General features: G+C 33.7%; 1 protein-coding gene across 2 annotated transcripts; it reads right to left on the minus strand.

Annotated features, from left to right (window-relative positions):
• Positions 1-6,349: 6,349 nt before the first annotated feature.
• LOC113739572 (RCC1 domain-containing protein RUG3, mitochondrial-like) lies at positions 6,350-11,809 on the minus strand. 2 transcript variants are annotated; one of them, XR_011821787.1, is made up of 7 exons: positions 11,201-11,809; positions 10,412-10,551; positions 9,467-9,661; positions 7,832-7,960; positions 7,604-7,759; positions 6,745-6,997; positions 6,350-6,633 (listed from the first exon to the last, which is right to left on the minus strand). XR_011821787.1 is itself a non-coding variant. In XM_072066806.1 (6 exons), exons 1-6 carry the CDS (start codon positions 11,758-11,760, stop codon positions 6,804-6,806), a joined length of 1,374 nt encoding a protein of 457 aa, XP_071922907.1. In that variant the 5' UTR covers positions 11,761-11,809; the 3' UTR covers positions 6,350-6,803. The 2 variants fall into 2 exon arrangements, 1 of the variants encoding a protein (XP_071922907.1); XM_072066806.1 differs by having other exon boundaries at positions 6,350-6,997.
• Positions 11,810-22,504: the final 10,695 nt, after the last annotated feature.

Raw genomic sequence — 22,504 nt, forward strand, 5'->3', positions numbered from 1 at the left:
TGACTAATAATTTTAGGCTCAAATCTAAAAATAGTCGTTAAAAGAGAAAGAAAATATATTGAGATTGAAAATATGTTTGACCCTCTTTAATTTAGTCGGTCGTTATTTATAGATTTTCCCAATTAAAATTTCCAAACCTTGAAAGGTATACCACAATTAAAATCATACATGTTAGGGTTAGTCACAAAAATTCCTCCTATGATATAGTCAAATTTGCAATTTATCCTCTAAACTTTATTTGATCTCTCTTAATTCCTCTAAGAGATAAAACTACCACTCTAATACGCTAAGTTTTTCTTTTTCTTTTTCCTTCTTTCTTTTCTTAATTAATCTTAGATCTTGGTTAAATTTTGATCCTCTACTCTGTGGTAGTAAAGTACCAAAGAAGAAAAGTAGATTTTGTTAGATAATACATAAATATATGATTACTTTAAAAAATGGTAAAGAATATAATCTAGTAAGAAAAAATCTATTGGAGGAAAAAAAGGATGTTCAAATGATCGGCGTGAACGTGATTGTAAACAAGAATCATTTATTTTGAATTCTCTAATTATAAGGATATGGAATAAAAATTTTTGCTTTAATTTCTCAGATTGAAAAGTGGATGACATTAATTAAAATATAATTGATTGGTAATTTACTAATTATAAAGAAACCATATTTATAGTTTCTTCATGCAGCTAGAGAATGGACATCCAGAAATATGTTAAGAAGAATTTAACAAATAAAGGAGTTACAAACTAATGTAATATCTGCAAAAATAAAAATGGTTTGTCTAACGGGTGCCCTACGGCCACTTGTTAAAATGTATTTCAGGTCTTATATTTTTTAAAATATAAGATTAATTAGGAAAATTAAATAAATACAAGGGATAGGTAAGATTAAATAAGGAAAGTATATAAAAAAAATTATAACCATCCTTGATATACTTTCCTAACCTACCACATGTATACACTCACTGATCCCCTAATATTAGGCAAGATTAACATATATACACATCTAATGGGTAATTTTATCCTATCAAGGATTAAGTGGCATAAAAAATATCAGGAAATAAATTGAGAATTTAGGTATATATTAGAGGGATAAATTAAATTAACCTTAAATCTTAAAATGCTATCCAAGTGTTCTATAATATTCTTTTCTGATAAAACACATCAAAAATTCATTAAATGCTGAAATTTGTACTAATAGCAAAAATTGCATCATAAATGCACAGGTACAAAAGATATGAAGAATGCATAATTGAAAAATAAATAAAAATTACATTGTGAAACTCTAATACACTAAAACGTCAGATGAATCGCTATAATTCCAGGAAAATCTTTGCATACTTCCAACTGCCATATCTGCTAATTAACAATTTTAATCTAAAATATTATGATGAGATAAAACAAAACGGACCTAAAAAATTCAGATCTAACGAAACAAATAAAAATTTAGAGAAAACTCTTACTAGGAATCCCTAGAAGAAAAGAAAATTATTTCTAGGTAATTCTAAAAGAGAAGAAGACTATCATTAGAAAACTTTACTTATTACATACAAAACGAAAAGAAAGAAGGCCATGAGAAGGAGGACCAACTGGTCTCCCTCTCGAGGATGGAGATTTTCTGTTTGCTCTGTAGGATGTTGAGTTACAGAAAGTTGTCTCCATGCCACGCATATAAATCCTGTATTTTTTTATAATTTTTTAAGGCTTAATTGTACTAAATCCTATATACTTTTGAATTGCAGTCTCTCCCCTCAACTTTTCATGACAGCACTTTAATCAATACTTTTTTTTAGATTTTTTTTTTCCACGAGAGAGGGGTGAGACTTAAAAAACAAACAGAAGATAGTGAGATTTGAATTCAAAACTTATAATTTCTACGACTTCAATATTTAACCAATACTCATTATTTCTTGATAAAAATCCACTTAACATATGGCATTCTTTGTTATTTTCACAATAATTTCTCTCATAGGTACAAACAAATATGTATTGAAATTAATTCATAATAGTTTCACATTAAGAACTAGTTTCTTAATGGGTTAGGAACTACTTTCATAGTAAGAATGAAACCACCCATTTGGTTAATGGGTTTTGACACTCCTCAATGGGTATGGTTGGTATTCGTATCCATCCATGGTGTTTGGCTGAGTTGTATGGTTATGCATCAATCACTATCAAAAACCTAAAACTTGGCGACGGTCATTATGACCAAATTTGGCACTTTCAAGCCCATTAACGAATTTAATGTGAACCACAGAGCTCTAATTCAGTGGCTACCACCTCTCTTGGTGGGGTGGGAGGTTAGGGTTCAACCTACCAAATTGTTATTCTAGGTAGCAGCCTTAGTTGGCTTTTTTCGATGGAGTCTCTACTCATATTGACTCTCCCTCCCCTTCCCTGTGGGTCAAAATAGATTAGGTTATAGGACTTCTACCGCTGCGACAAAAAAAAAAATGAATTTGAGGTGCAAACTAAAATAAAAAGAAAAAAAAAAAGTAAAACAGCAGATCTTTTCCAAGTTTCTCCATTGATATATCCATTCTCTTCACCGTCGGGATGTCCTCGTCAATGTCATGATGTTGTCGTCGATTTCCCCTTCTCTTTGGCACCTTCCCTTATCAATATCCCCTTCTCTTTTCGGCCCATCACTCCAGAAATTCTCATAAAATGTCCCTTCTCCTTGGCCCCTTCGAGTTACTACGTGTAAGAGCACAACAACATAGCAACGAAGATTTCATAATGGTGGTCATCGTGGGTTTAGTTTAGGGCCTAAATCTATTCTGGTACATGTTTCAACTTCGGTGCAATTGGTGTTTATTTTTATAAGCTTGGCTCATGCTCTATGGGTTATTTTATGTTATATTAATTAAGTTCCTACTAAGGTTGTAAACGAATTGAACTACTCGCAAGTCCGAACTCGACTTGAACTCGAGTTCAAAAATACTTAACTCGTTAACTCGCAAGTCGGCTCGGTTATATATATATATATATATATATATTTTTTTTATTATTTTTTTTTTAATAATAAAATTACATGCATTCCTAGAATACATGTAAAATTTCATATATATTGACAATGTATACACTATCACCATTAGATCTATAATATATGTGCAAAAATTGAATTTTAAATTCAAATTTTGCATATTTGTCATTTATTCAACGCATAGGAAAGATTAATCTATATTCCTAACATTTTATTATTTGTTAAGAAAAATTATTATTTTATTTATTTTTAAAAAATAAAATAATTATTATTTTGTTTATTTTTAAAAAATAAAATAATTATTATTTTATTTATTTTTAAGTTTGAGTTCGAGTTTTGCATTGAGAGCTCGTCTAATTCAAACTCGAGTTTGAGGTTCACAAAACTAAGTTGAGACTTGAACCGATTAGGGCAAATTTGATTTTACTCGACTCGTTTGTACCCCTAGTTCCTACTCTTCCCAATGGAGGAATTGTTTTAATATGCTAATCTGCAGTTTGATCATAATTTGAGAAGGGCTAGAGATGCCTTAATTGGTGGCGGATTTGGCCATTAGAAGTAGAGGTGGAATTGGACAGTAGTTCTGAAAGAGGGAGTTTGCTATGAAAACAAATACAGAGAAAGGAAGAAGGAGATTGATCGAGTAAAAAAAAAAAACAAAAATACACCCCAAAACTGATTCCTGACGGAGATTACACCAAAAAAACTAAAAGGAGTTACCAAAATCCATCGGGTGTGTTTGGACAAACAAGATTTAAAATAAAATAATTTACTTTACAAATTATAATCACCTTTTTTTTTTTCAATCACCTTTTTATCTCACATACATCACATCATAAAAAGTATTATACTAATTATCTCAAATAAATCATCCAAATAATCATCCAAATGATTCTGGAATTTTGGTATCCATCACCATTGTCATTTCGTAATTTGTACCGAACGGGTGGTAAGTTGTTGTAGTTTACTTGTACATGTCACTTCTGTCGAGATTATGTGACGTGCATTTAGCCTTACACTCAAATTTTTGCATTATGTGACCTATGAACGCTTGTGGTTGTTTCCCCACATGCCTATGAAAGTGTCTTATGGGTCTCACACATGGCAAGCCCCATGTGAACTCCACCCATGAAATCTGCATTTTTGTGGCATACAGTTCATGTGGATCCGGTTTGTATCAAAAATTTCATAGAGGTCCAAAATCTTGTCTTGCAAAGTGTTCGCCCAAATATGATTTAGGAAAAATCCTTCAAACGTTTTTCATATTTTATAAAATAACTTTTTTTCATTCCTAATTTTTGTCTCATATTTACGTTCGTTACAAATTCACATTGGCCAAATTTGGTTCCTATCTAGGTTTCTAACTAGTTTTTTGCCACAATTCATGACGTGCCTTGTACGTGATTATTTTTTAGGGATAAAATTGTCAAATCAAATTTTATATAATTCGATCCATAATCCCTCACATTTTATAAAATGAATTTTTTCCATCTCTCATATTTTCATAAAATGAATTTTTCATCCCTCATTGAACATATATATGAATAGTGTGTAACATATATCTATTTGATTTCGTCTAAATAGGCTAATTGTAGATATATGCATGCCACTCATATTGTTCATGTAAAATCAAATAGATACATACATGAGTTTAAAAAAAAATTATTCATACACATGATCAATAAGGGATGAAAAAATTTATTTTGTAAAATATGAGGGATGGAAAAATTCATTTTGTGAAATGTGAGGGACAAAAAAATGCATTTTGTGAAATATAAGGGATCATAGATTGAATTGTGTAAAATTTGATTTGATAAATTTGCCCTTAAAAAATGATCTCGTACAAGCACGTAATGGATTCCGACAAAAAAACTAGTCAAAAACCTAAATAGGAACCAAATTTGACTAATATGAATTTGTAGGGGACGTAAAATCATACTTTTAAAAGTAAGGGACGAAAAAAGTCATTTTGTAAAATGTGAGTGATGTTTTGAACGATTTTCACTATATTTTGTCAATTATCTAATACTTTCATATTGGCTACCCAAAATAAATTAGTGTAACCACCAAAAATCCTATTATTGAGTTCACTGAGACTTTGACTGTGGTTTTCTCAGTTTATTTATATAAATATGGATATTTTCAATTATATTTAAATACTATTATCATTTTCATTGATGTTCCCAAATTATAAAAGTCCATCTCTTGAAGGTAGACAATTGAGTCAATCATACAATGAGCCAGTTTTTAACAAGGAATTACCAGGTTCCCATTTTATTTAAACAAGAATAGATGGTCCTTACAAAAATGAAAATAAAACCATAATCATATGTATGTTCTTTGTTTCTCTCTCCATGAAATTAGGAGTACACTACAATGACATGGATTGGGTTAAATAAAAAAATAAGATAAAAAATTTTAAAGGTTAAAGGCTCAAATAACTACATCTAAAGAAACCCAAAAAAAAAAAAAAAAAGGAAAGAATGAGTGGAGTAGGAGAATTGGTGATGGACTTTAAAGTCTTCGCCTCTCCTCTCTTCTTGCTTCTCAACCTCCTTAACTCTTGCTATTGGTTACCAAACTTTCTTCCCAACCAACCTCCATTCTGGTCAATATCCTTTATTGTAGGTGACATATTTAGTAATTAGTAAACCACATTTAAACCTTGATTATTTTGAAACTTCAGAGAAGCAAAAGCGTTATGTGTCTCCATCTTTTGATTTGATTTTTCCTTAGTGGGCTGCTTGCTTAGAAGATAAGAAAAGAAGGACAGAAACCTCATTGGAGGGAAGAATATATCAAGAAGTGAAAGCCCAAATAATTAGATGAAACTGAAAAGAACACGACAGAGAGAGAATTGATTATGGTCGTTGGTTTATTAACTGATAGGCGTTGAGCTGTTGTTTTTGTTCTTAATTTTCTCCGCCCCAACTAAGTCGATGTTCACGACTTTAACTTGAAGTCAATGCTTAAAAGGAGTTCATAATTTGGGAATATCAATTAAAAATAGTCTCTTTAATATGAAATAAAAGATCAATATTCATATATGCAACGGATTCCTTCTGACAAAATTGCCACCACATGCATCATGCAAATCAAAGCATCCTTAATATGACAGGCACGCATCGTCAAGAAGGCTTGATTTAGTAGTTAAGGTTGGGATTCTAAAACTCGTCACGTCTTGAGTTGAAATTCTTGACTTGATTTAGTAGTTAAGGTTGAGATTCTAAAACTCGTCACGTCTTAAGTTGAAATCCCCCTTCTCTCCGGCGCTTCTTAAATCTCTTGGGGAGAGACGGAGCAGAGCTCTTAACTCAGGCAAAACTGGTCCTATTTTGCAGCATCAGCAATCTATAATTTCACGAATCAATTTTCCAGATAATGGAAGCGTAAAACTTCATTCAAGTATTAGCGTACACTGGTAAATCCCACTTCTGCCCAAAACATTACACACAACATTAGGAAATTCAAATCTTCCCAAACGTCTTCATAGCTTCACTAAAGATCGAAAGACTAAAAGAGGACCAAAGTTGCTGTAACTGTTTTCCATGTGTCGTAGCAATTCCAGTAGCTCCTCTATATGTAGTCTGGCAGGCTAAAGTTAGCTTAACAGAGGCAGAAAGCATTCTCATAATATGGATGCATCTTCTGCGACTATCCCAAAGTAGAGTTAGCACTAGGCATATATGGATGATACTTGCTTCACCCCAGAGAATGTAATTGATGCTTCCTACGAATGAATTCCTAGTAATTTTCAAGCAATACCTCTTCGAGCTTTCTGACATATGAAAGAGCTTGAAGCATGCCGGAGAGGATATTGATCTTCAGCTATTTGACCTTGTAACCAGACACATGACATGCGAAGCACCAATCGCAATAGAAAGTACCTTGTCAATCGTTGATCCATCATCCTCGGTGAGAAACTTAACTTCAACAGGAGACGGTTGCACCTCTGGAAGTCCAGGAATCCCTAGTTGACAATCCTTGGCATTTCCCCACATGTACAACTTGCCTTCATCTGTGCAGTAACAAATAGATTTTAGCATAAACATTCCCATGAGAGGACAATAAAAAGCCAACAATACTCATCACTGTTTTATGGTAATAAAGGAGTAAGCTTGTACTCGACTTTATTCTTCACACTTCTCATTCCTCAGAAGAAATTACAAAAAGAAAGAAAAGCATGTTAGCTTCGGTCCTCTTCCATCCACTTCTGCTGTCTTCATAACACTCCTTGCTCTGGAATTTTCAGGTAGCACCTATTGATATCGAGCTACCAAGGCAGGTAATAAGCACATAAACCCATCATGGTAGTAGCACCACGGACAGAAAATCCTCACAAGTTTAGCAGGGGTGAAATTTGAAATAATTTATGCTCCTATTTAATCCAAAATATAAAGGACCAGACTAGCTTTTACCACCTTGAACAAAATCTCCTTATGCAACCACAGAGAGAGAAAAAGCAGCTGGTAGAAGAAGAGGCCAACTCTGATTGTAAGAGAAGAAGACAGTAAAAGGGAGAAGCGATGTGCTGAGGAACAGGAGGAACAGTTGCAAGGCAACAGAAAATGAAAAATCTTAAGACAACGACTACACATGCTTAAATTGCAAATGCTAATATTACCAGTTATAGCTGCTGATGATGAGCCCCCACAAGCAACATAGGTCACCTTCTCATTAGCTAACGCCTCAACGCGCAAAGGAACTTTGTGGTTTTGAATATTAGAATGACCCAACTGACCATGCCCACCATGACCCCATGTAAATACTTCTCCTTTATCTGAAATTGTTAATCAGCAGTAAGATTCTTGCATATGTGTGCATAAGAACCTAGAGATTCTCATAACCATACCAGTCAAAGCAATGGAATGATATCCACCACTTGCTATCTGGACTATACGAACATCTTTGAGACTAGGAACCGGTTGCGGTTTCCAACCACCAAGCTTATCACCTCGTCCAAGCTCATAATTCGAATTTGCTGAGAAACAAAGATATGAGGATTCTTGCATTAACAGCTTGTGCTAACTTTACATTGTCAAGCAGGATCAATATAGCTAAAACTTGATATGCACTCCATGCTTGCAGAAAAGACCAGTTTGTTGGTCCTCAGGAGGAACTGTAAAATGTCAAAAGAAATTCCTTAACATTTCCATTTTCTTTGATACAATATATTCTCCAACAATTACAATAATCAGTCCCTTCTAAAACAGATAGGAACAAACACTCAAGATTCTGACAGAAAACTTGGAACGACAATTATTATACCAGACCATATATGAACTGAAGGTGGCAAAGAGGTCAGCAGAGGATACACAAAGGTCTTAGGCTGGTGGATTTTTTCGCTTCCCCAGATTTGGTAATTTGTGAACCCCAAATCTTCACCGTCAGACAGAAAAACTTTTGAACAACCTACATATGCCTCCTTAAAAATATTTACAACCACATGGAATTCACACAAAAAATACATGCTTTACTAGATTTTTCTTGGACCAAAACTTCAAGTACAATGCGAGTGCAATAACCCAGAAATTATTTTCACTCGAATGCCACTATAAAACCCACATATATCTGAAGGTTGCTGAAAAGGAGCTGTAGAACTAGCAAACTAGCTGAATAGAACTGAAGTGTGGAAATGAAAGAGGATATGAAGCTAATCACAAATGCAGAATAAGTATTGCACTGCAATAGTACTGGTTTAAAAAAAGGTGCCACTGGGTATTAGAGGACTTTAGCATTTCCACTGGGTATATGCTACAGTTTTACTTCACTGACAGTGCAGGTCAAACATATTGTTCCTACATTGACAGCCAAATAAACTTGTAAACCGCCTTGTAAAACAAAGTGGAGTCAACAACAGCACCAGCTAAACCTTCTACCAGATAACCAATACTACTGGATTTGCAATCTGAAGTGTCCAAAAAACTTCAGACATTTTTCTACAGAGAGTGTTCCTTAGCATCACCTCTTCATAATTGCAAACAACTCCAAAAGTAACTTTAGAGACATATACAACTTCCTTTCCAAGTTAAAGAAGGCCTAAAATCCCCTAAACTAATATCAGATGACATTTATCTTTCCTAACTCTCGATAATAGGAGAAATAAAGTTTCTGTTATTGCTTCAGTATAATACATAAGTACATTCCGAAATTTCCACAATCTGAGCCATTGATTATTGAATAGCATGTTTTACATATTTGACATGAAAATTACCTTCTATGTCCTTCAAAATTCGATCATAAATACAAATAAAAGCTGCACAAGCCAAAATATACATCAATATTGACTTAAACACTTCTCTTTGGCTCTTTAGACAAGTAAAATTTCGGCAATGAGCTCAAATTTAGCCTTCAGTTTAGATATACAATCCACAATCTCTGTCTGATGAATCAAAAATATGTTTTAATACCGATTAATATTAAGAAGTATTGATGCATTTAGTTATGTGCATGAAATGGAGAAAAATAGAGGTGGTTGAATTGTTACCTCCCCAGTTCCAAAGTCGGCCCTCCTTTGACAATGCCATCGTGAAAAAACCACCACATGAAACAGCAGCTACAGGCATGGGAAGTGCTCTTACTTTAGAGGGTATACTTAGGCCACCTGCTTCATTCGGACCACGACCAGGGCCAAGGCCCAGTCGACCATCCCCCTCATCTCGACCCCAGATATACAGCTCACCTGCTTGGATTTATATTAGGAATGCAATTAAGGAACATAGACCTAAAAAGCATGCTACAAATAGATTCAGACGCTCTGACACCTATTTGTTTGACCTAGATGAGAGCACCAAACTATTATAAAGAAAGTTCTTTTACTGGAATTCGAGCAACCTGTTGATTTTTTCCAGCATTTTCTATCTTATCTTGCTTATCCTGATATGTGCGTCCCAAAGCCCATCAAAATGCTAAAACAATCCCTAAAGTTTTCATGAGGATCTCTACTGCGCTTTGGATGAGGCTAGGGAGCACCAGAACATAAGTTGAAAATGTGATATTTAAGTTGCTATAATCAATATGTCATGGAAGAATTAGAGTTTAATGATATTTTATGGACTATTTAAAGATATCGTATCTTTTTGCAGATTCAGAATGACATAGTCCAGTTAAAGTATATCCAGCATAAATCCATTATGAACTTCTGAAATGTAGTCAGTACAAGAAACTAGATGTGTCATTGGTTCTTTAAAAGATGCATTTCTAACTAATCACTGACACATTAAGAATCTTGGACGTTAAAGCCATCAAATAAACTGTACAATGTTCACGATGAAATTCAGGAATCATACAAGCTTCAGGAAATTCTAATAACCAATTTACCTATATTAAGCCCCTAAAAGAAAGCCTGTAACAGGAAATAAAATCATAACGAACTCTAATTAGCTTTGGAATCAACCAGACTGGATTATGCACACATTGTCAGACATTTAACCTGATTTTGTTATAGCAGCTGTATGTGTCCCGCTTGTTGCAATATGATATATTTCTTCAGTCCAAGGACCTTCAACTAACCTAGGGAGCAGCTCCCTGTGATAAACAGAATGTCCAAGAGCACCAAAGCCACCATAGCCCCTGCAAACTTCCATTTTAAAACAAAACATAATCAACTGACACAAATCAGAGATTCACCAGAGACCATAAGCAACAATGACAGAAATGCAAACATTTACAAGAGTTCAATTACTATAGTACAACTAGATTGAACGAGTGAAAATTAGAGATTGAATGGGACAAAATCTAACTGAAATGGTCATTGTTTTAACCATTTGATGGTACGTTTGACATATCAAAAGGCCACGTTTAAGACTTTTAGTTCACCATTCAGTATCAAATACTAACTTTTCTATTTGCTCTGCTTTCTGCCCTTTACTATTACCCTGCTTTAGAAACATATGATGTTAATCATCAAAGTTTCCAATTCGCATTTACACAAATCAAAGACCAACCAGAGAACTTTTACTTCACTGAAATGGAAAACAGGAAAATTGAAACCGTTGTGGCAATTTTTTTTCCTTTTTTCTTTTTATGACATGAGCAAGTGCATCAATACTATGTACAATATAGAAGACCACCCAAAAACTGTGGATGCCAGTTTCTATGTTCTATCAATTTAACACCCCCTAATAATTTTTTTGTACATAAACAATTGAACAATAACAACACCAATGAATCCAACCACCAATATCTCGTCAACTGATTATAAAGAAAAAAGACTACTGACCAAGTAAAAACTTGCCCAAGAGAATTGAGAACAACCGAATGCACGCCACCGAGAGCAACACATTTAACCAAATTGGACCCCAAATGACTGTTCAAAGTAGGAACAAATACGGGTTCCTCGTGGCCAAGGCCAAGGCGGCCACCATCACCTTTGCCCCATATCCACAGCTGCCCATTAACCAGCAATGCCGAATGAAAAAGCCCACAAGAAATACCTACTTTAACAACCTCATTCTCATTCTCAGCTGATGATTCCGACACCGAAAGGCGACCTGGGATGGGGGAAGACAGAGTAAATGAAGGTGGCAGCAAAAGGGACGCAACTGCAGCTGGATATATTCGTATTTCTTCAATTCCGCCACCGAGTTGGCCGGAGGCGCCGCGACCCCATGAATGTAATTGGACTGTGACTGCTTCCTGAGCCGTGGAACCGGATTCCCTGTAGTCCCAGAGCAGGGGGACGGCTTTATTTGTGGGATTTTTGGTGGAATAGTTGAAATGAAAGTAATGCCTACCAAGTGTTTGATGTTGAGTTCGCAAGTACCGAAGGCTAATAGCCATTGTATGGTTCGCCCACTTCCTAAGGCCCAGTCGTTTTTGTTAGAGATGTTTAAACGGGCAGTTTTTGAGTGTTTAGTGTGTACTGGTAGACAGGGCCGGTCGGCAATCGGTAATTCGGTAAAAAATAAAAAAAAAAATTTCATTTTTTTTAAGAAGATCAATATCTAGTTACCGTCCAAAAGTTTTAGATTGATTTTCTAATATGAATTAGTTTAGTATATTTAATATGTAGTTAAAAATATAAAAGTTATTAATATGTTACTCCCTCCGTCCCAAAAAGTGTGTCGCGCTTCGAAACTTGTAATTTTTATCAACAGTGCAAGACTTTTAAATGATTTGTGTTTAAGTTCCGGCCAATGTTTTTAAACTCGGACCGGTCAGTGAACCGGAGAGGTGGCCGGTTAGCGGTTCGACCGGTCCGACCGGCCGGTTCAAAGGTTCACTTTTTTTTTTTTTTTTTTTTTTTTTTTTTTTTTTTTTTTTTTTTTTTAGTGTTAAGTACTAAGCAGGTTTCATTCTACACCTGAACTTTACCAACATAACTTAATTTAAGTTATGATAATAATAAATTTTCTAAAAGTTATACACAAAACATGGAATGATAAATATAATTAAAATATCATAATTCACCACAAGTTTTCATAAATTCATTATAAACATAAATAGATACAATCCAAATGTGCACCAATTATCACAAATAAAAACACAAAAAATAAATAAATTAAATATTGAAATTCTTTTACAACCCTTAAAAAAATCCATAAAAGAGTTCAAGTTAAGACAAACTATTTGAATAGCAAACTTTTATCAGTGGCATGAAAAGCAACCACACCACCTTTACAATTTCATCAACTTAAGCTGAAAAAGTTAAAATTTTATTATAAAAATATAAATATAATTGCTCAAACTAAAAAAAAACTAAAAATTTTTGAAAAACAAATATACAGTTAAACACATAAAAAATTAATTGCTACTAAACATTACTAATTAACATGTTATATTAAATTCAATGATCTTATACCATTAATTATTTTAAATTCAATTATCAATAGCTTCGATTATGTGCCAACTACCATATTTTTGACCAACCCAATGTTATTATTTGTAATTCCTACCCAATTCCTACACGGATGTGCACTACTTTTGCAAAAATTTCATCCTTAATTAATCGAATAAAAATAAAACAAAAATGAGGGAAACATATGAAAATTGAGGGGAAAAAGAAGAAAATGCAAAAAATCAACTAAAGATAATAATATAGAAAAAAAAAACCTTGAAAAGAAAAAAATTAAACTTACTAAAATGTTGGAAAACAAGAAAAGTTGAAATTTTCAACTTGTTTACAATCTGCTAAAGATAATAACCTGATAATAATGGTGAAGACTTGAGAAAATCTTGTTGTGGATATTTGGGTTAAAAATGGTTAAGAAGAAAAAATTGAAAAAAAAAATAAGAGAAGAACTTGATGTTTTAATATATTTTTTAGTCAAGTAGAATTCTCAACAAACTTAAGTATAGTCTAGCGGTAAGATTGTCATATTTAAATTTGGAGACCCAGGTTCGAATCTTAGCTACACCATTCTTGATATTTTGTTGAAAAATTTAAAAAACCGCCGGTTCGCGGTTCTTAACGGTTCGCACGGTTCGTCCGGTTCGTCCGGGTTTCAACGGTTCTCCATGAACTTCCGGCTTTAGCATTAGACCGGACCGGTGACATGGCCGGTTCGCGGTCCAACCGGTCGAATCGGCCGGTCCGGTCCGGTTCTGAAAACATTGGTTCCGGCAATACCCCTTGACTTTCAATGTTTCCATACGTGATTGAATGATAAAAGGGCCATAAGTTGTGATAAGACATGTGGGACCCAAAAGAATAAAAAGTCTCCACACTACTTTAGGGGGAAAGTGTCATGCACGATTGTTGTTTGCATTTCATGTGAGAATCACGAACTATCAGGTGCAGTGTTGGTACTTGGGAAGTGCATAATTGGGCCCACTAAAAGATAAGAAAAGGCTGTCACATTGAAGGGTATGGAGCGGAAATGTGTGAGAGTTTTCATTGCCAATTTTAGTAAGTGACAATCATTTTGGAACGGATAAAAAAGGAAAGTATGACACTATCAATGGGACGGAGGGAGTAATTAATATGCTTTTAATATCACATGTTTGTTTATAAGAATAAATTATAACTCATGACACTATTGACTAATACATTAATATGCAATATGATATATTAGCAAGGATGAAATATATAAAATATTAGATTTTTCTAACGGATAACTATAGGACATTCGTTAATATATCTAACATTCATCTAGCCTATCATATATATAACAATTATTAATCTTATCGTATATCTTCTAACAATTATTATCTTTCCTTGCATTTACATATTTTTCCTATTTAATCTTATCTACACTTTCTTGTATTTATTTACTTTTTCTAATTAATCTTATATTTCCAAAATTATGACACCTAAAATAGACAGACCCTAAAATATTTAATTTATATATGAAATTTGGTAATTCAGTCGATAATCGGGAATTCAAGAATTGAATTTCAATATCCATTCCCAAACTATTTTTTATCAAATTTTAAGATTGGATTTTAATAAATTTTTCGGAATTACGTTTTACCAATATCCGATTTCCGACCTGAATTGGATCGATCGGTTATTCGATTTTTCCCTAAGTGTGAACAGCCATAGTAACATATTGTAATGGGCTTGATATGCCGATAGTTTTCTTTCCTTTTTTTTTTCCTTTGTTAATTTGCGTAGTCAACAGAGGATATATTTTGCTCTTTTGACTACGGGTCCGTTTGTTTCGGGTGAAAATATTTTCCAAGAAAATATTTTCCTAATTTCCCGTGTTTGGTTGCACAAAAGTTATTGAAAACATTTTCCTATGTAAAATATTTTCACTCATCTTATGGAAAACAACTTCCCTTCCAAACTTACTGAAGTTGTTTTCCGAAATGCATGCATCCCGCCTGTAGTATGTTCCAAACTTACTGAAAACATCTTGTAGTATGTTCTTTTTTTTTTTTGTGTAAACCCAAGACCTCTTCCTTACACTCCCTCCCTCGTACCACCCAACCCAACCCAACTCTCATCCTAGTATATTCAAAAAAAAAAAAAAAATCTCATCCTGCTCATTCTATGTTAGTAATTAATTATGTATAATAGGGACATTCTTTTCTAGAGAAACTTTCAACAGTGAGAGTGCAAGATATATGTCACAATAAGCATTGCATGTGATTGATATTTGACACTAAATGACCAGCAACTTGTTTATTGCTTAAGGAGATATTTTTTATTCATATATACATTTCTCCAAGATTTTTTAATGTTAAACAATAAGATAAATTTTCTTATTTTGCATGGGAAGAAGTATGTAGTTATAATGTGTAGAAAATAAAAATAGAGATAAAAGTGAAAATATTTCAAAAGTTAAACAAACACCAAAAAAATGAAGTAAGAAAATATTTTCAATAAGTTAACCAAACACCTGAAAATGATGAAAGGAAAATGATTTTCATGGAAAATTACTTCCACGGAAAATATTTTCCCAAGGAAAACATTTTACTTCCAATCAAACAGACCCTACATATTCAATATTTTCTGATTTGTAGGTTCGGATGTTGGTGACTTCATGACCTCGGGTAGAGGAAAAAATATATACATGTCGAGTTTTAATAGATTCTTGTATCATTTTGTTGGTCTTATTTCATTTTAACCATTTAGAGCACCATCCTTGAAGCATTACTTTTGTTCAAGGTTGCATGTGGCTAGATTGTTGGAACATAATTATAGTTTGTGTTTTTGTTCTGATGGAGTGTTTTTATTTTTGTACATTAAAATTTCAATTTTAACAAAACTTAGTTTCGAGATCTTTTAAACTATTCAGATGCAGAGTTTTTTGCCAAAATAACACTCTTACTAAAAAATATTCTCAATGTGATTTACTTTCAAATTTTATTACCATAATGATATTATTGTTCCCATCTAGTTATCCTGATTGCCATGTAAGATAACAAGAAAGGAAAGTTCTAATCCAGTTTATAGTTTCTAACATTAACTAAAATTTTAATTTTTTTTATTATAGAGGCACGGGAAGATTGCATAACTTTTACAATTTCCTTATAATTATCTAAAATAAATTTTACCATTATTGACCTTACTATTATTAGTCTCCGAATTTTTTTAAATGTATCAAACCTATTACATATATTTTTTCAAAAATAATTTTAAAAATACAAAAATTGCACCAAAAATTGCAACGAAAATTGTAAGCAATTACAAAAATTTCAAAGTTATCATATTTGTTTATATTACCCTTCCTACTCTTTGAAAAGACGAGAATAATCTTCATCTACCTTAAGATTATCGACTTGCGAAACATATTTTTTAGATGCTGTTAATATAAAGATTGGATTCTTAGATTATGTTTGACAAGGGAAAGATAACGAAAGAAAAAAATGTGGGAAGGTTTATAGAGAAAATTGGAGAAAATATTAGATGAGAAAGAGAAATGGAGGACGTCTTTATCTCTATCCTGACACATATGCAGCTTAAATGGCAAAAAAGGTAATAAGTTTTAAAATTAAGTTACTTTGAGTATATATTTTGGAAGAAGAGTTATTTTGACAATAAACTCTCAGATGCATGTATTTTGGTTTCAACAAGGATTTGACAAGTTTTAGTATAAGGTACCAGATGGTTAATTCAAGGGTTGTTTGGGATTTAAATCCACAGCACTACCTATTTAAGGTTTAGTAGGACACTTGTGAGAACCTTGAAATATATATAATTATCGATGCATATTTCATTTGCATTTTTAATTCTTTAATAAATTCTAGCATTATAACTACTTGTTTTTAAATAAGAGTATAAAGATAATGTTTATGTAATAAATAATATAATTGTGCCAAAATATTAACATACTTGGTTTCGCTATGTTAAATTAATATTTCTTGAGTTAGAGTAATTTTAATGCCTTAATATAAATTCTTCGAAATTTCGATAGCTCATTTTAATCCCTAATAAGGTTAAGTGTTAATTGGAACTTAGCATTATAACAAAATCGATATAAGTATACTAAGTATACTTAGGAAATAAAAATTTCGATAATTGAACTCTCGTAAGATTAGTACATTATTAGGCATTCAAATTACATTTGGGGTAAATTTTGGGAATTAGATTAGAATTGAGGTCTTAGGTGGAAATTCGGAGGAAATGTGAAATGACTAAAATAGCCTCCACAATTTCGGAAAATTTCCATGCAACCATTCGAGCTCCATTGGCCACTCTTCAAATCAGAATATTTCCATTCTCTGCCGGACTGCATTTCTTCTCCACTCGCACACTCAACTCCCTCATCCGCAACTTATCTCCATCTCATCTCCACTACCACAACTACAAAGCACCAAACAACTCCATTTCACATTCTTCTTCTGCCCTGGACAGAGAGAGAGAGAGAGAGCCTTGTGAGCTGCTACCTTGATAATATCGACAGAGAGAGAGACAAATCAACCTCTCTTCACCGCGAATCACCTCTCTCAAACACTCCACCTTACCTCGTGAGTATCGACCGTGAGAAGAGAGCTGCCTGCTGCATCTGAGAGTAAGAAAAAGAAAACCCCGAGCTGCAGTTTTTCTGTTCTGTCCGGGAGCTAGAGGGAAGAAAGGAGAGAAACACCGCGTGAGTTCCTTCTGCATTTTCTTAACCTCAACCAGCTGCTGATCGTCACCATCTTCATCAGTTCCAACCGCAACTCCATAGCTGCAACCATCGAGTGCGTAAGCTGTCCGAGAGAGGAGGAAACTTGACAGCTTTTGTGCCACGCGTATAAGCTTCAGTTCGAGGTAAATCTTGAACTTAGACTGACTAACTACAAGTAGGTGAAGATGTTAAGGAGCTTGCATGTAATGTTTAAGTGTTCGGATGAGTAATTGAGGAAAGGAAAATTCTGATGTGCGCAGAAAATGGGTTTGCCGAGACTGTAAGGGGATAATGCTGAGATTAATTCATTTATCTCTTGATAATCTAAGCATGCAATTGTGTTTAACTAAGTAAAAATAAGATGATTAAGGCATGCATGTACTGTTTGTGCGTTCGGATGATGAGATTGATAGCTTAAGAAATCTGATTCGGAAGGAAATAGAAATTGCCGAGAGTTGATTAGGAAAGGCAGACTTAATCTTGCTTAATTAAAGTAATCTGAACTTGTAATTTTGATTTTCCAACTAAACACTAGGTGTTTAAGTCTTGCATGAGGATAGTTAGCTCGGTTAGGCAAGAAAAATAAAAATGAAATGAAATCAGCTTGCATGCAAGATCATCCGAGGCTAGCTGGAAAAATTTCTGGAAAATTTGAGGATTATGGCTGTTGTTCGAATTTAATCTTGAACTGGAAATGTTAATTAGCTAGCTAAGTGTTTGCATGTCGAATTTGAGTACCTAATACCATGTTTTAAACGAGGAAAGTTTGGATTTAGGACCATTTGGCTGCTGGAAAAATTTTGTGTTTTGTGAAGGGAGTGAAACTGGAAATTTCAGTTGTTTTTGGAATAAAAATTTCTGGAAAAAAAATGTTTAATCTGTATTTGTCTATGAATAATGAGATTTCGATTGCAATCTTGGACAGGATATTGTTGCAAATCTTGTCCCTGTGTTATGTATCTGTTAGTAAATTTAAACATTTGAAATTTTGGCTAAATTGCTATAAGAAATGATTGTTGGATGCTAAGGGCTAATGATTGATGAAGCCCTTGGCTATTTGAGTGATTTTTACAAGCATTAAAGTTTTGATGAAATTAACTGCTGGAATTACTTGTTATTATTTCTACTTGGTGGATAAAACCCTTGCGGTTTAGTCGATGGAATTTCTTGGAGGCCTTGAATTTATTGTGTTTAAATGTGATCTGATATGAGCTTGTTGAAACCAAGAGCTAATGATTGACGAAGCCTTGGTCATTTGTTTTATTTTTTATCAGAAATGAATCTGTTGAAACCTAGGGCTAATAATTGTCGAAGCCCTAGTGATATTGCTGTTTGAAATGTAATTTTGCTATATTGGCAAATCTGAGATATAATGTGCTTGTGAATCGGAATCTGAAAAGTTCGTTTTGACCCTGTGAACTTGAGTATTTTCAAATCGGGCTACGTGAATATATTTTACTCTATGTATTAAACTACAAAAAAATTTGTCTTGTACGATCATGTGAGAAATTCGGGATTTGAAATACATTGTCAACTAGTTATTTCTTTTCCTGGCTTAAATTAGCTTTATTATTTTTAGAAAATGATTTCACTTGCTTTTAAAACCCTAGGTATTATTTTATTTTCTGTTCTTTCCTTAAAATTTGTCCCTGGCTAGTTGTTTTTGAGAAACTCGTTACAAACGCGAGATTTTAATAGTTTTAAACAAAAGGCGTAGAAAACTTGTTTGGCAAGAAAATTCATTTGACATAAATAAGTTCTATTTGCTCCTCTAGAAAGAAAAGTATTTTTCTTAAAAGAAACCATACGGAATGTTTTATCATTTTTACTAGTTTTAATTTCAAAAGAATGGTTGTTTACTTCGACAAAATAATCTAGCTATAAAACCCGATAATCTTGTATATAAATCAAGCATTTGTATAGTAAAACTTATAGTTTTAAAATCTGGTTTTCTAGGGTATAGCGAGGACGTGGAATTTTGAATCCCAGCTTGACCTTTGAGCTTCACTCCTAGGTGAGTGTCCCTGCTTGTTCTATGCCTACTTGATTAAAGTGCTTTCTTGACTTGATATGTGAAAACTGGAAAATGGTTTCTGATCCATCCAAGTGAGCAGTGTGTACTTTATCACACTAGCCTTTCGAGTGGTGATTTGTGTTAAATGTTTTTGTGAACATCCTGCTTGCACTTGCTAAGCACTGAGTAGGGGAATGTACTACACCTGAGGGTGGGAGGGCCTCTTATCCTATCCCAAGTACTAAATCACTAGGCAGGGGAATGTACCACACCTTAAAGGTGGGAGGACCTCTTATCCTGACCTAGTAACCACGTGTTGGACGTAACGTCGTTGGCTGAATCCCTCGACCAGTCTATATTAAGGTATACTCGAGTATTACCATTTTCGCGCTTGGCGTTCGGGCCCGGGATAGGGGTAAGATTGGTGGTCGGAGTTAAAAAAAAAAATAAGATCTACATGGACCGTAAGTAGTGGAAGTTGACGGAGGGTCAACTATGGAAAATTTTGATCAAGTTCGTGGAGAATGGCTCCTGAGAGCCCTGTATCCTACCTTGTGCTGTTACACGCTTTCCTATTTGTTTACTCTAGTTGAAATCAATGCGTGTTATTTGTTTTATTTGATTGCATGTTTTGGGGCACCACTGAGCTATAGCTCACCCCACGTTTATTTGTTTTCCTTAACAGGTCTTGACATTTGAGAGATCTGAGCCTGCTTATATTTTCTTATGAATGTATTTGAACTTCATGACTTCGCTTAGCGGTTTGTAATGTATTTCGAAGTAAACAATGTACCTTTGTTTTAGGTTGCCACTTGAAGCTAAAAAAATGTAAACCCTAATTCTGATATCTGGTTTGTATGTATATATTTGCGTTGTATGAATTTATATGTATTTGGGATTGTATGACTTTACTCCTTGTAAATAACGCGTGAGGTGTTTAAGAGCCGTCGATCGGCTATCTTCAAATGCTGTTATCTTTGAAGTTAATGTGGCTTTAGCAATTGATCTATTCTGGGAGATTCGTTATTGTAATAACTTAGGTTATTCTTCGGAAGGATTTGGGCTAGATTGCTTGCGTGAGTTCTGGCGAGAGTTAGGCAGATGACCCCCGCCAACCCTCTGGTTCGCCTTAGGGGGAAGTGGGGTCGCCACAACACTTGTTTAAACGAACGGTAAAATATTAGTTGATATTCTTTAGTGGATACTATATTCATTATCATCTCTAATTTAGTAAGCTACAAGGATAACTATGAATTGGTGTTTGATAAGACGCGGTGGTATGGATTTATGCATATTTCCTTGTGGGTAACACTAACCAGCTTTTTAATAAAAGTAAATATTATATACACTGATAGTTTATATACTGTCACTGTTTGATTCATGACATATATACAAAAGTTGAATTTCAAATTCAAATTTTGCATAGTTGTCATTCATCCAACGCTAACAGTGTATACAAAGTCAATGTAGGAAAGATTAATCCTTTTAGTAATATTGATTAGTATTGCAAGTTTAACATAAATAGTGTGTAATTACAGTCACCCATTTTTTTAATAATTTGATACTTAGTAATCACATGCTTCATTCATATACATTAATTGTTACATGTAACAAAAAGTTATTCTTGTAGGTTTTCTCGTTGAACTTCGATGGATTTGCATTTTGATGTTTGTCATTCATATTTTTAAGTTTTACAACTTTGCAAAAATGATTCCTATTGTATTTAGTAGGGATGGCAACGGGGCGGGGTTAGGGCGGGGGACCCCATCCCGCTGCCTACTAATTCCCCCCGATCCGCCTCGTCCCGCTTCCTCGGTGGGAGCACCTGCAGGACTAATAAAAATTTATTATAGTTAAATTTTAATAAATAATCAAGAAATGATTCCTATTGTATCTAGTAGGGATGGCAACGGGGCGGAGTTAGGGCAGGGGACCCCGCCCCGCTGCTTACTAATTCCCCCCGACTCCACCCCGTCCCGCGTCCTCGGTGGGAGCACCTGCAGGGCTAATAAAAATTTATTATAGTTATAATAAATAATCAAGTATTAAAATATCAACATATCACCAAATTATTATTTATTGTAATTTCACAATTGAAACTCATAAAAATAATCAAACAAAAGTTATTTGAATACAATCTAATATGATGAAATAAATACAACTAAAGTAGTCAAGTTTTCACTTCTAGCACAAATACAATCACTAATTCATTATTGTGCTTGTGCTTTTTTTTTTTGAGAAAAAAAAGTTATTGTATTAAGTGTAAATAGGAATTTAGTATAAATGTATTAGTAAATTTAGTTTAACTAATTAATAATTTCTATTAGTAGACATATATAATTATTAGTATAATTGATAATCTCAATTATATTACATATACTAATATACATTATATAATACATATAACTAATAATATCATTATGATAAGTTTGTAACTAATTAAATTAAATATTAGATATATAATTATATACATATATATTTATATATTTATTTTTTTAGCGGGTGGCAGGGCGAGGGTATACTTTCCTGCCCCCGCCCTGTTTTGAAAAATTTCCCTTGCCCCGTCCCAACCCCCGCCCCATTAGGCCCGCGGGACGGGTGCCGCCAATTGCCATCCCTAATATCTAGTATTGATTTCAATAATAAGTAGATTGATATCATTGTGGAAATGCACTCTTAAATTGGTTTGTTTTCAAAGTTATCAATATTTAAATGATTTTCCAAGCCACTCGATTAGTGGCGTTGCATAAATATGGTATAGAAATAATTCAGGCTTATTAACCTTGTAGCTTACTAACAGGTTGTTAATGACCAACTTAAGTCATAATTGACTTGAAGCTCAAGTTGTTTTATATCACTAGCTATTTGCAATGTTTTGAAACTCGAACCGTTAATTGAACCGGTAAGGTGAGAGGGTCGATGTGACGACTGTATATCTCAGTTCATAACTTTTGATAATTACAAAACAATTGGATACTACTAACATACTTTGAAGAGTTCATTTCAAGAT

The sequence above is a fragment of the Coffea arabica genome, chromosome 1c, assembly GCF_036785885.1.
Source record: "Coffea arabica cultivar ET-39 chromosome 1c, Coffea Arabica ET-39 HiFi, whole genome shotgun sequence".
Taxonomy (NCBI): domain Eukaryota; kingdom Viridiplantae; phylum Streptophyta; class Magnoliopsida; order Gentianales; family Rubiaceae; genus Coffea; species Coffea arabica.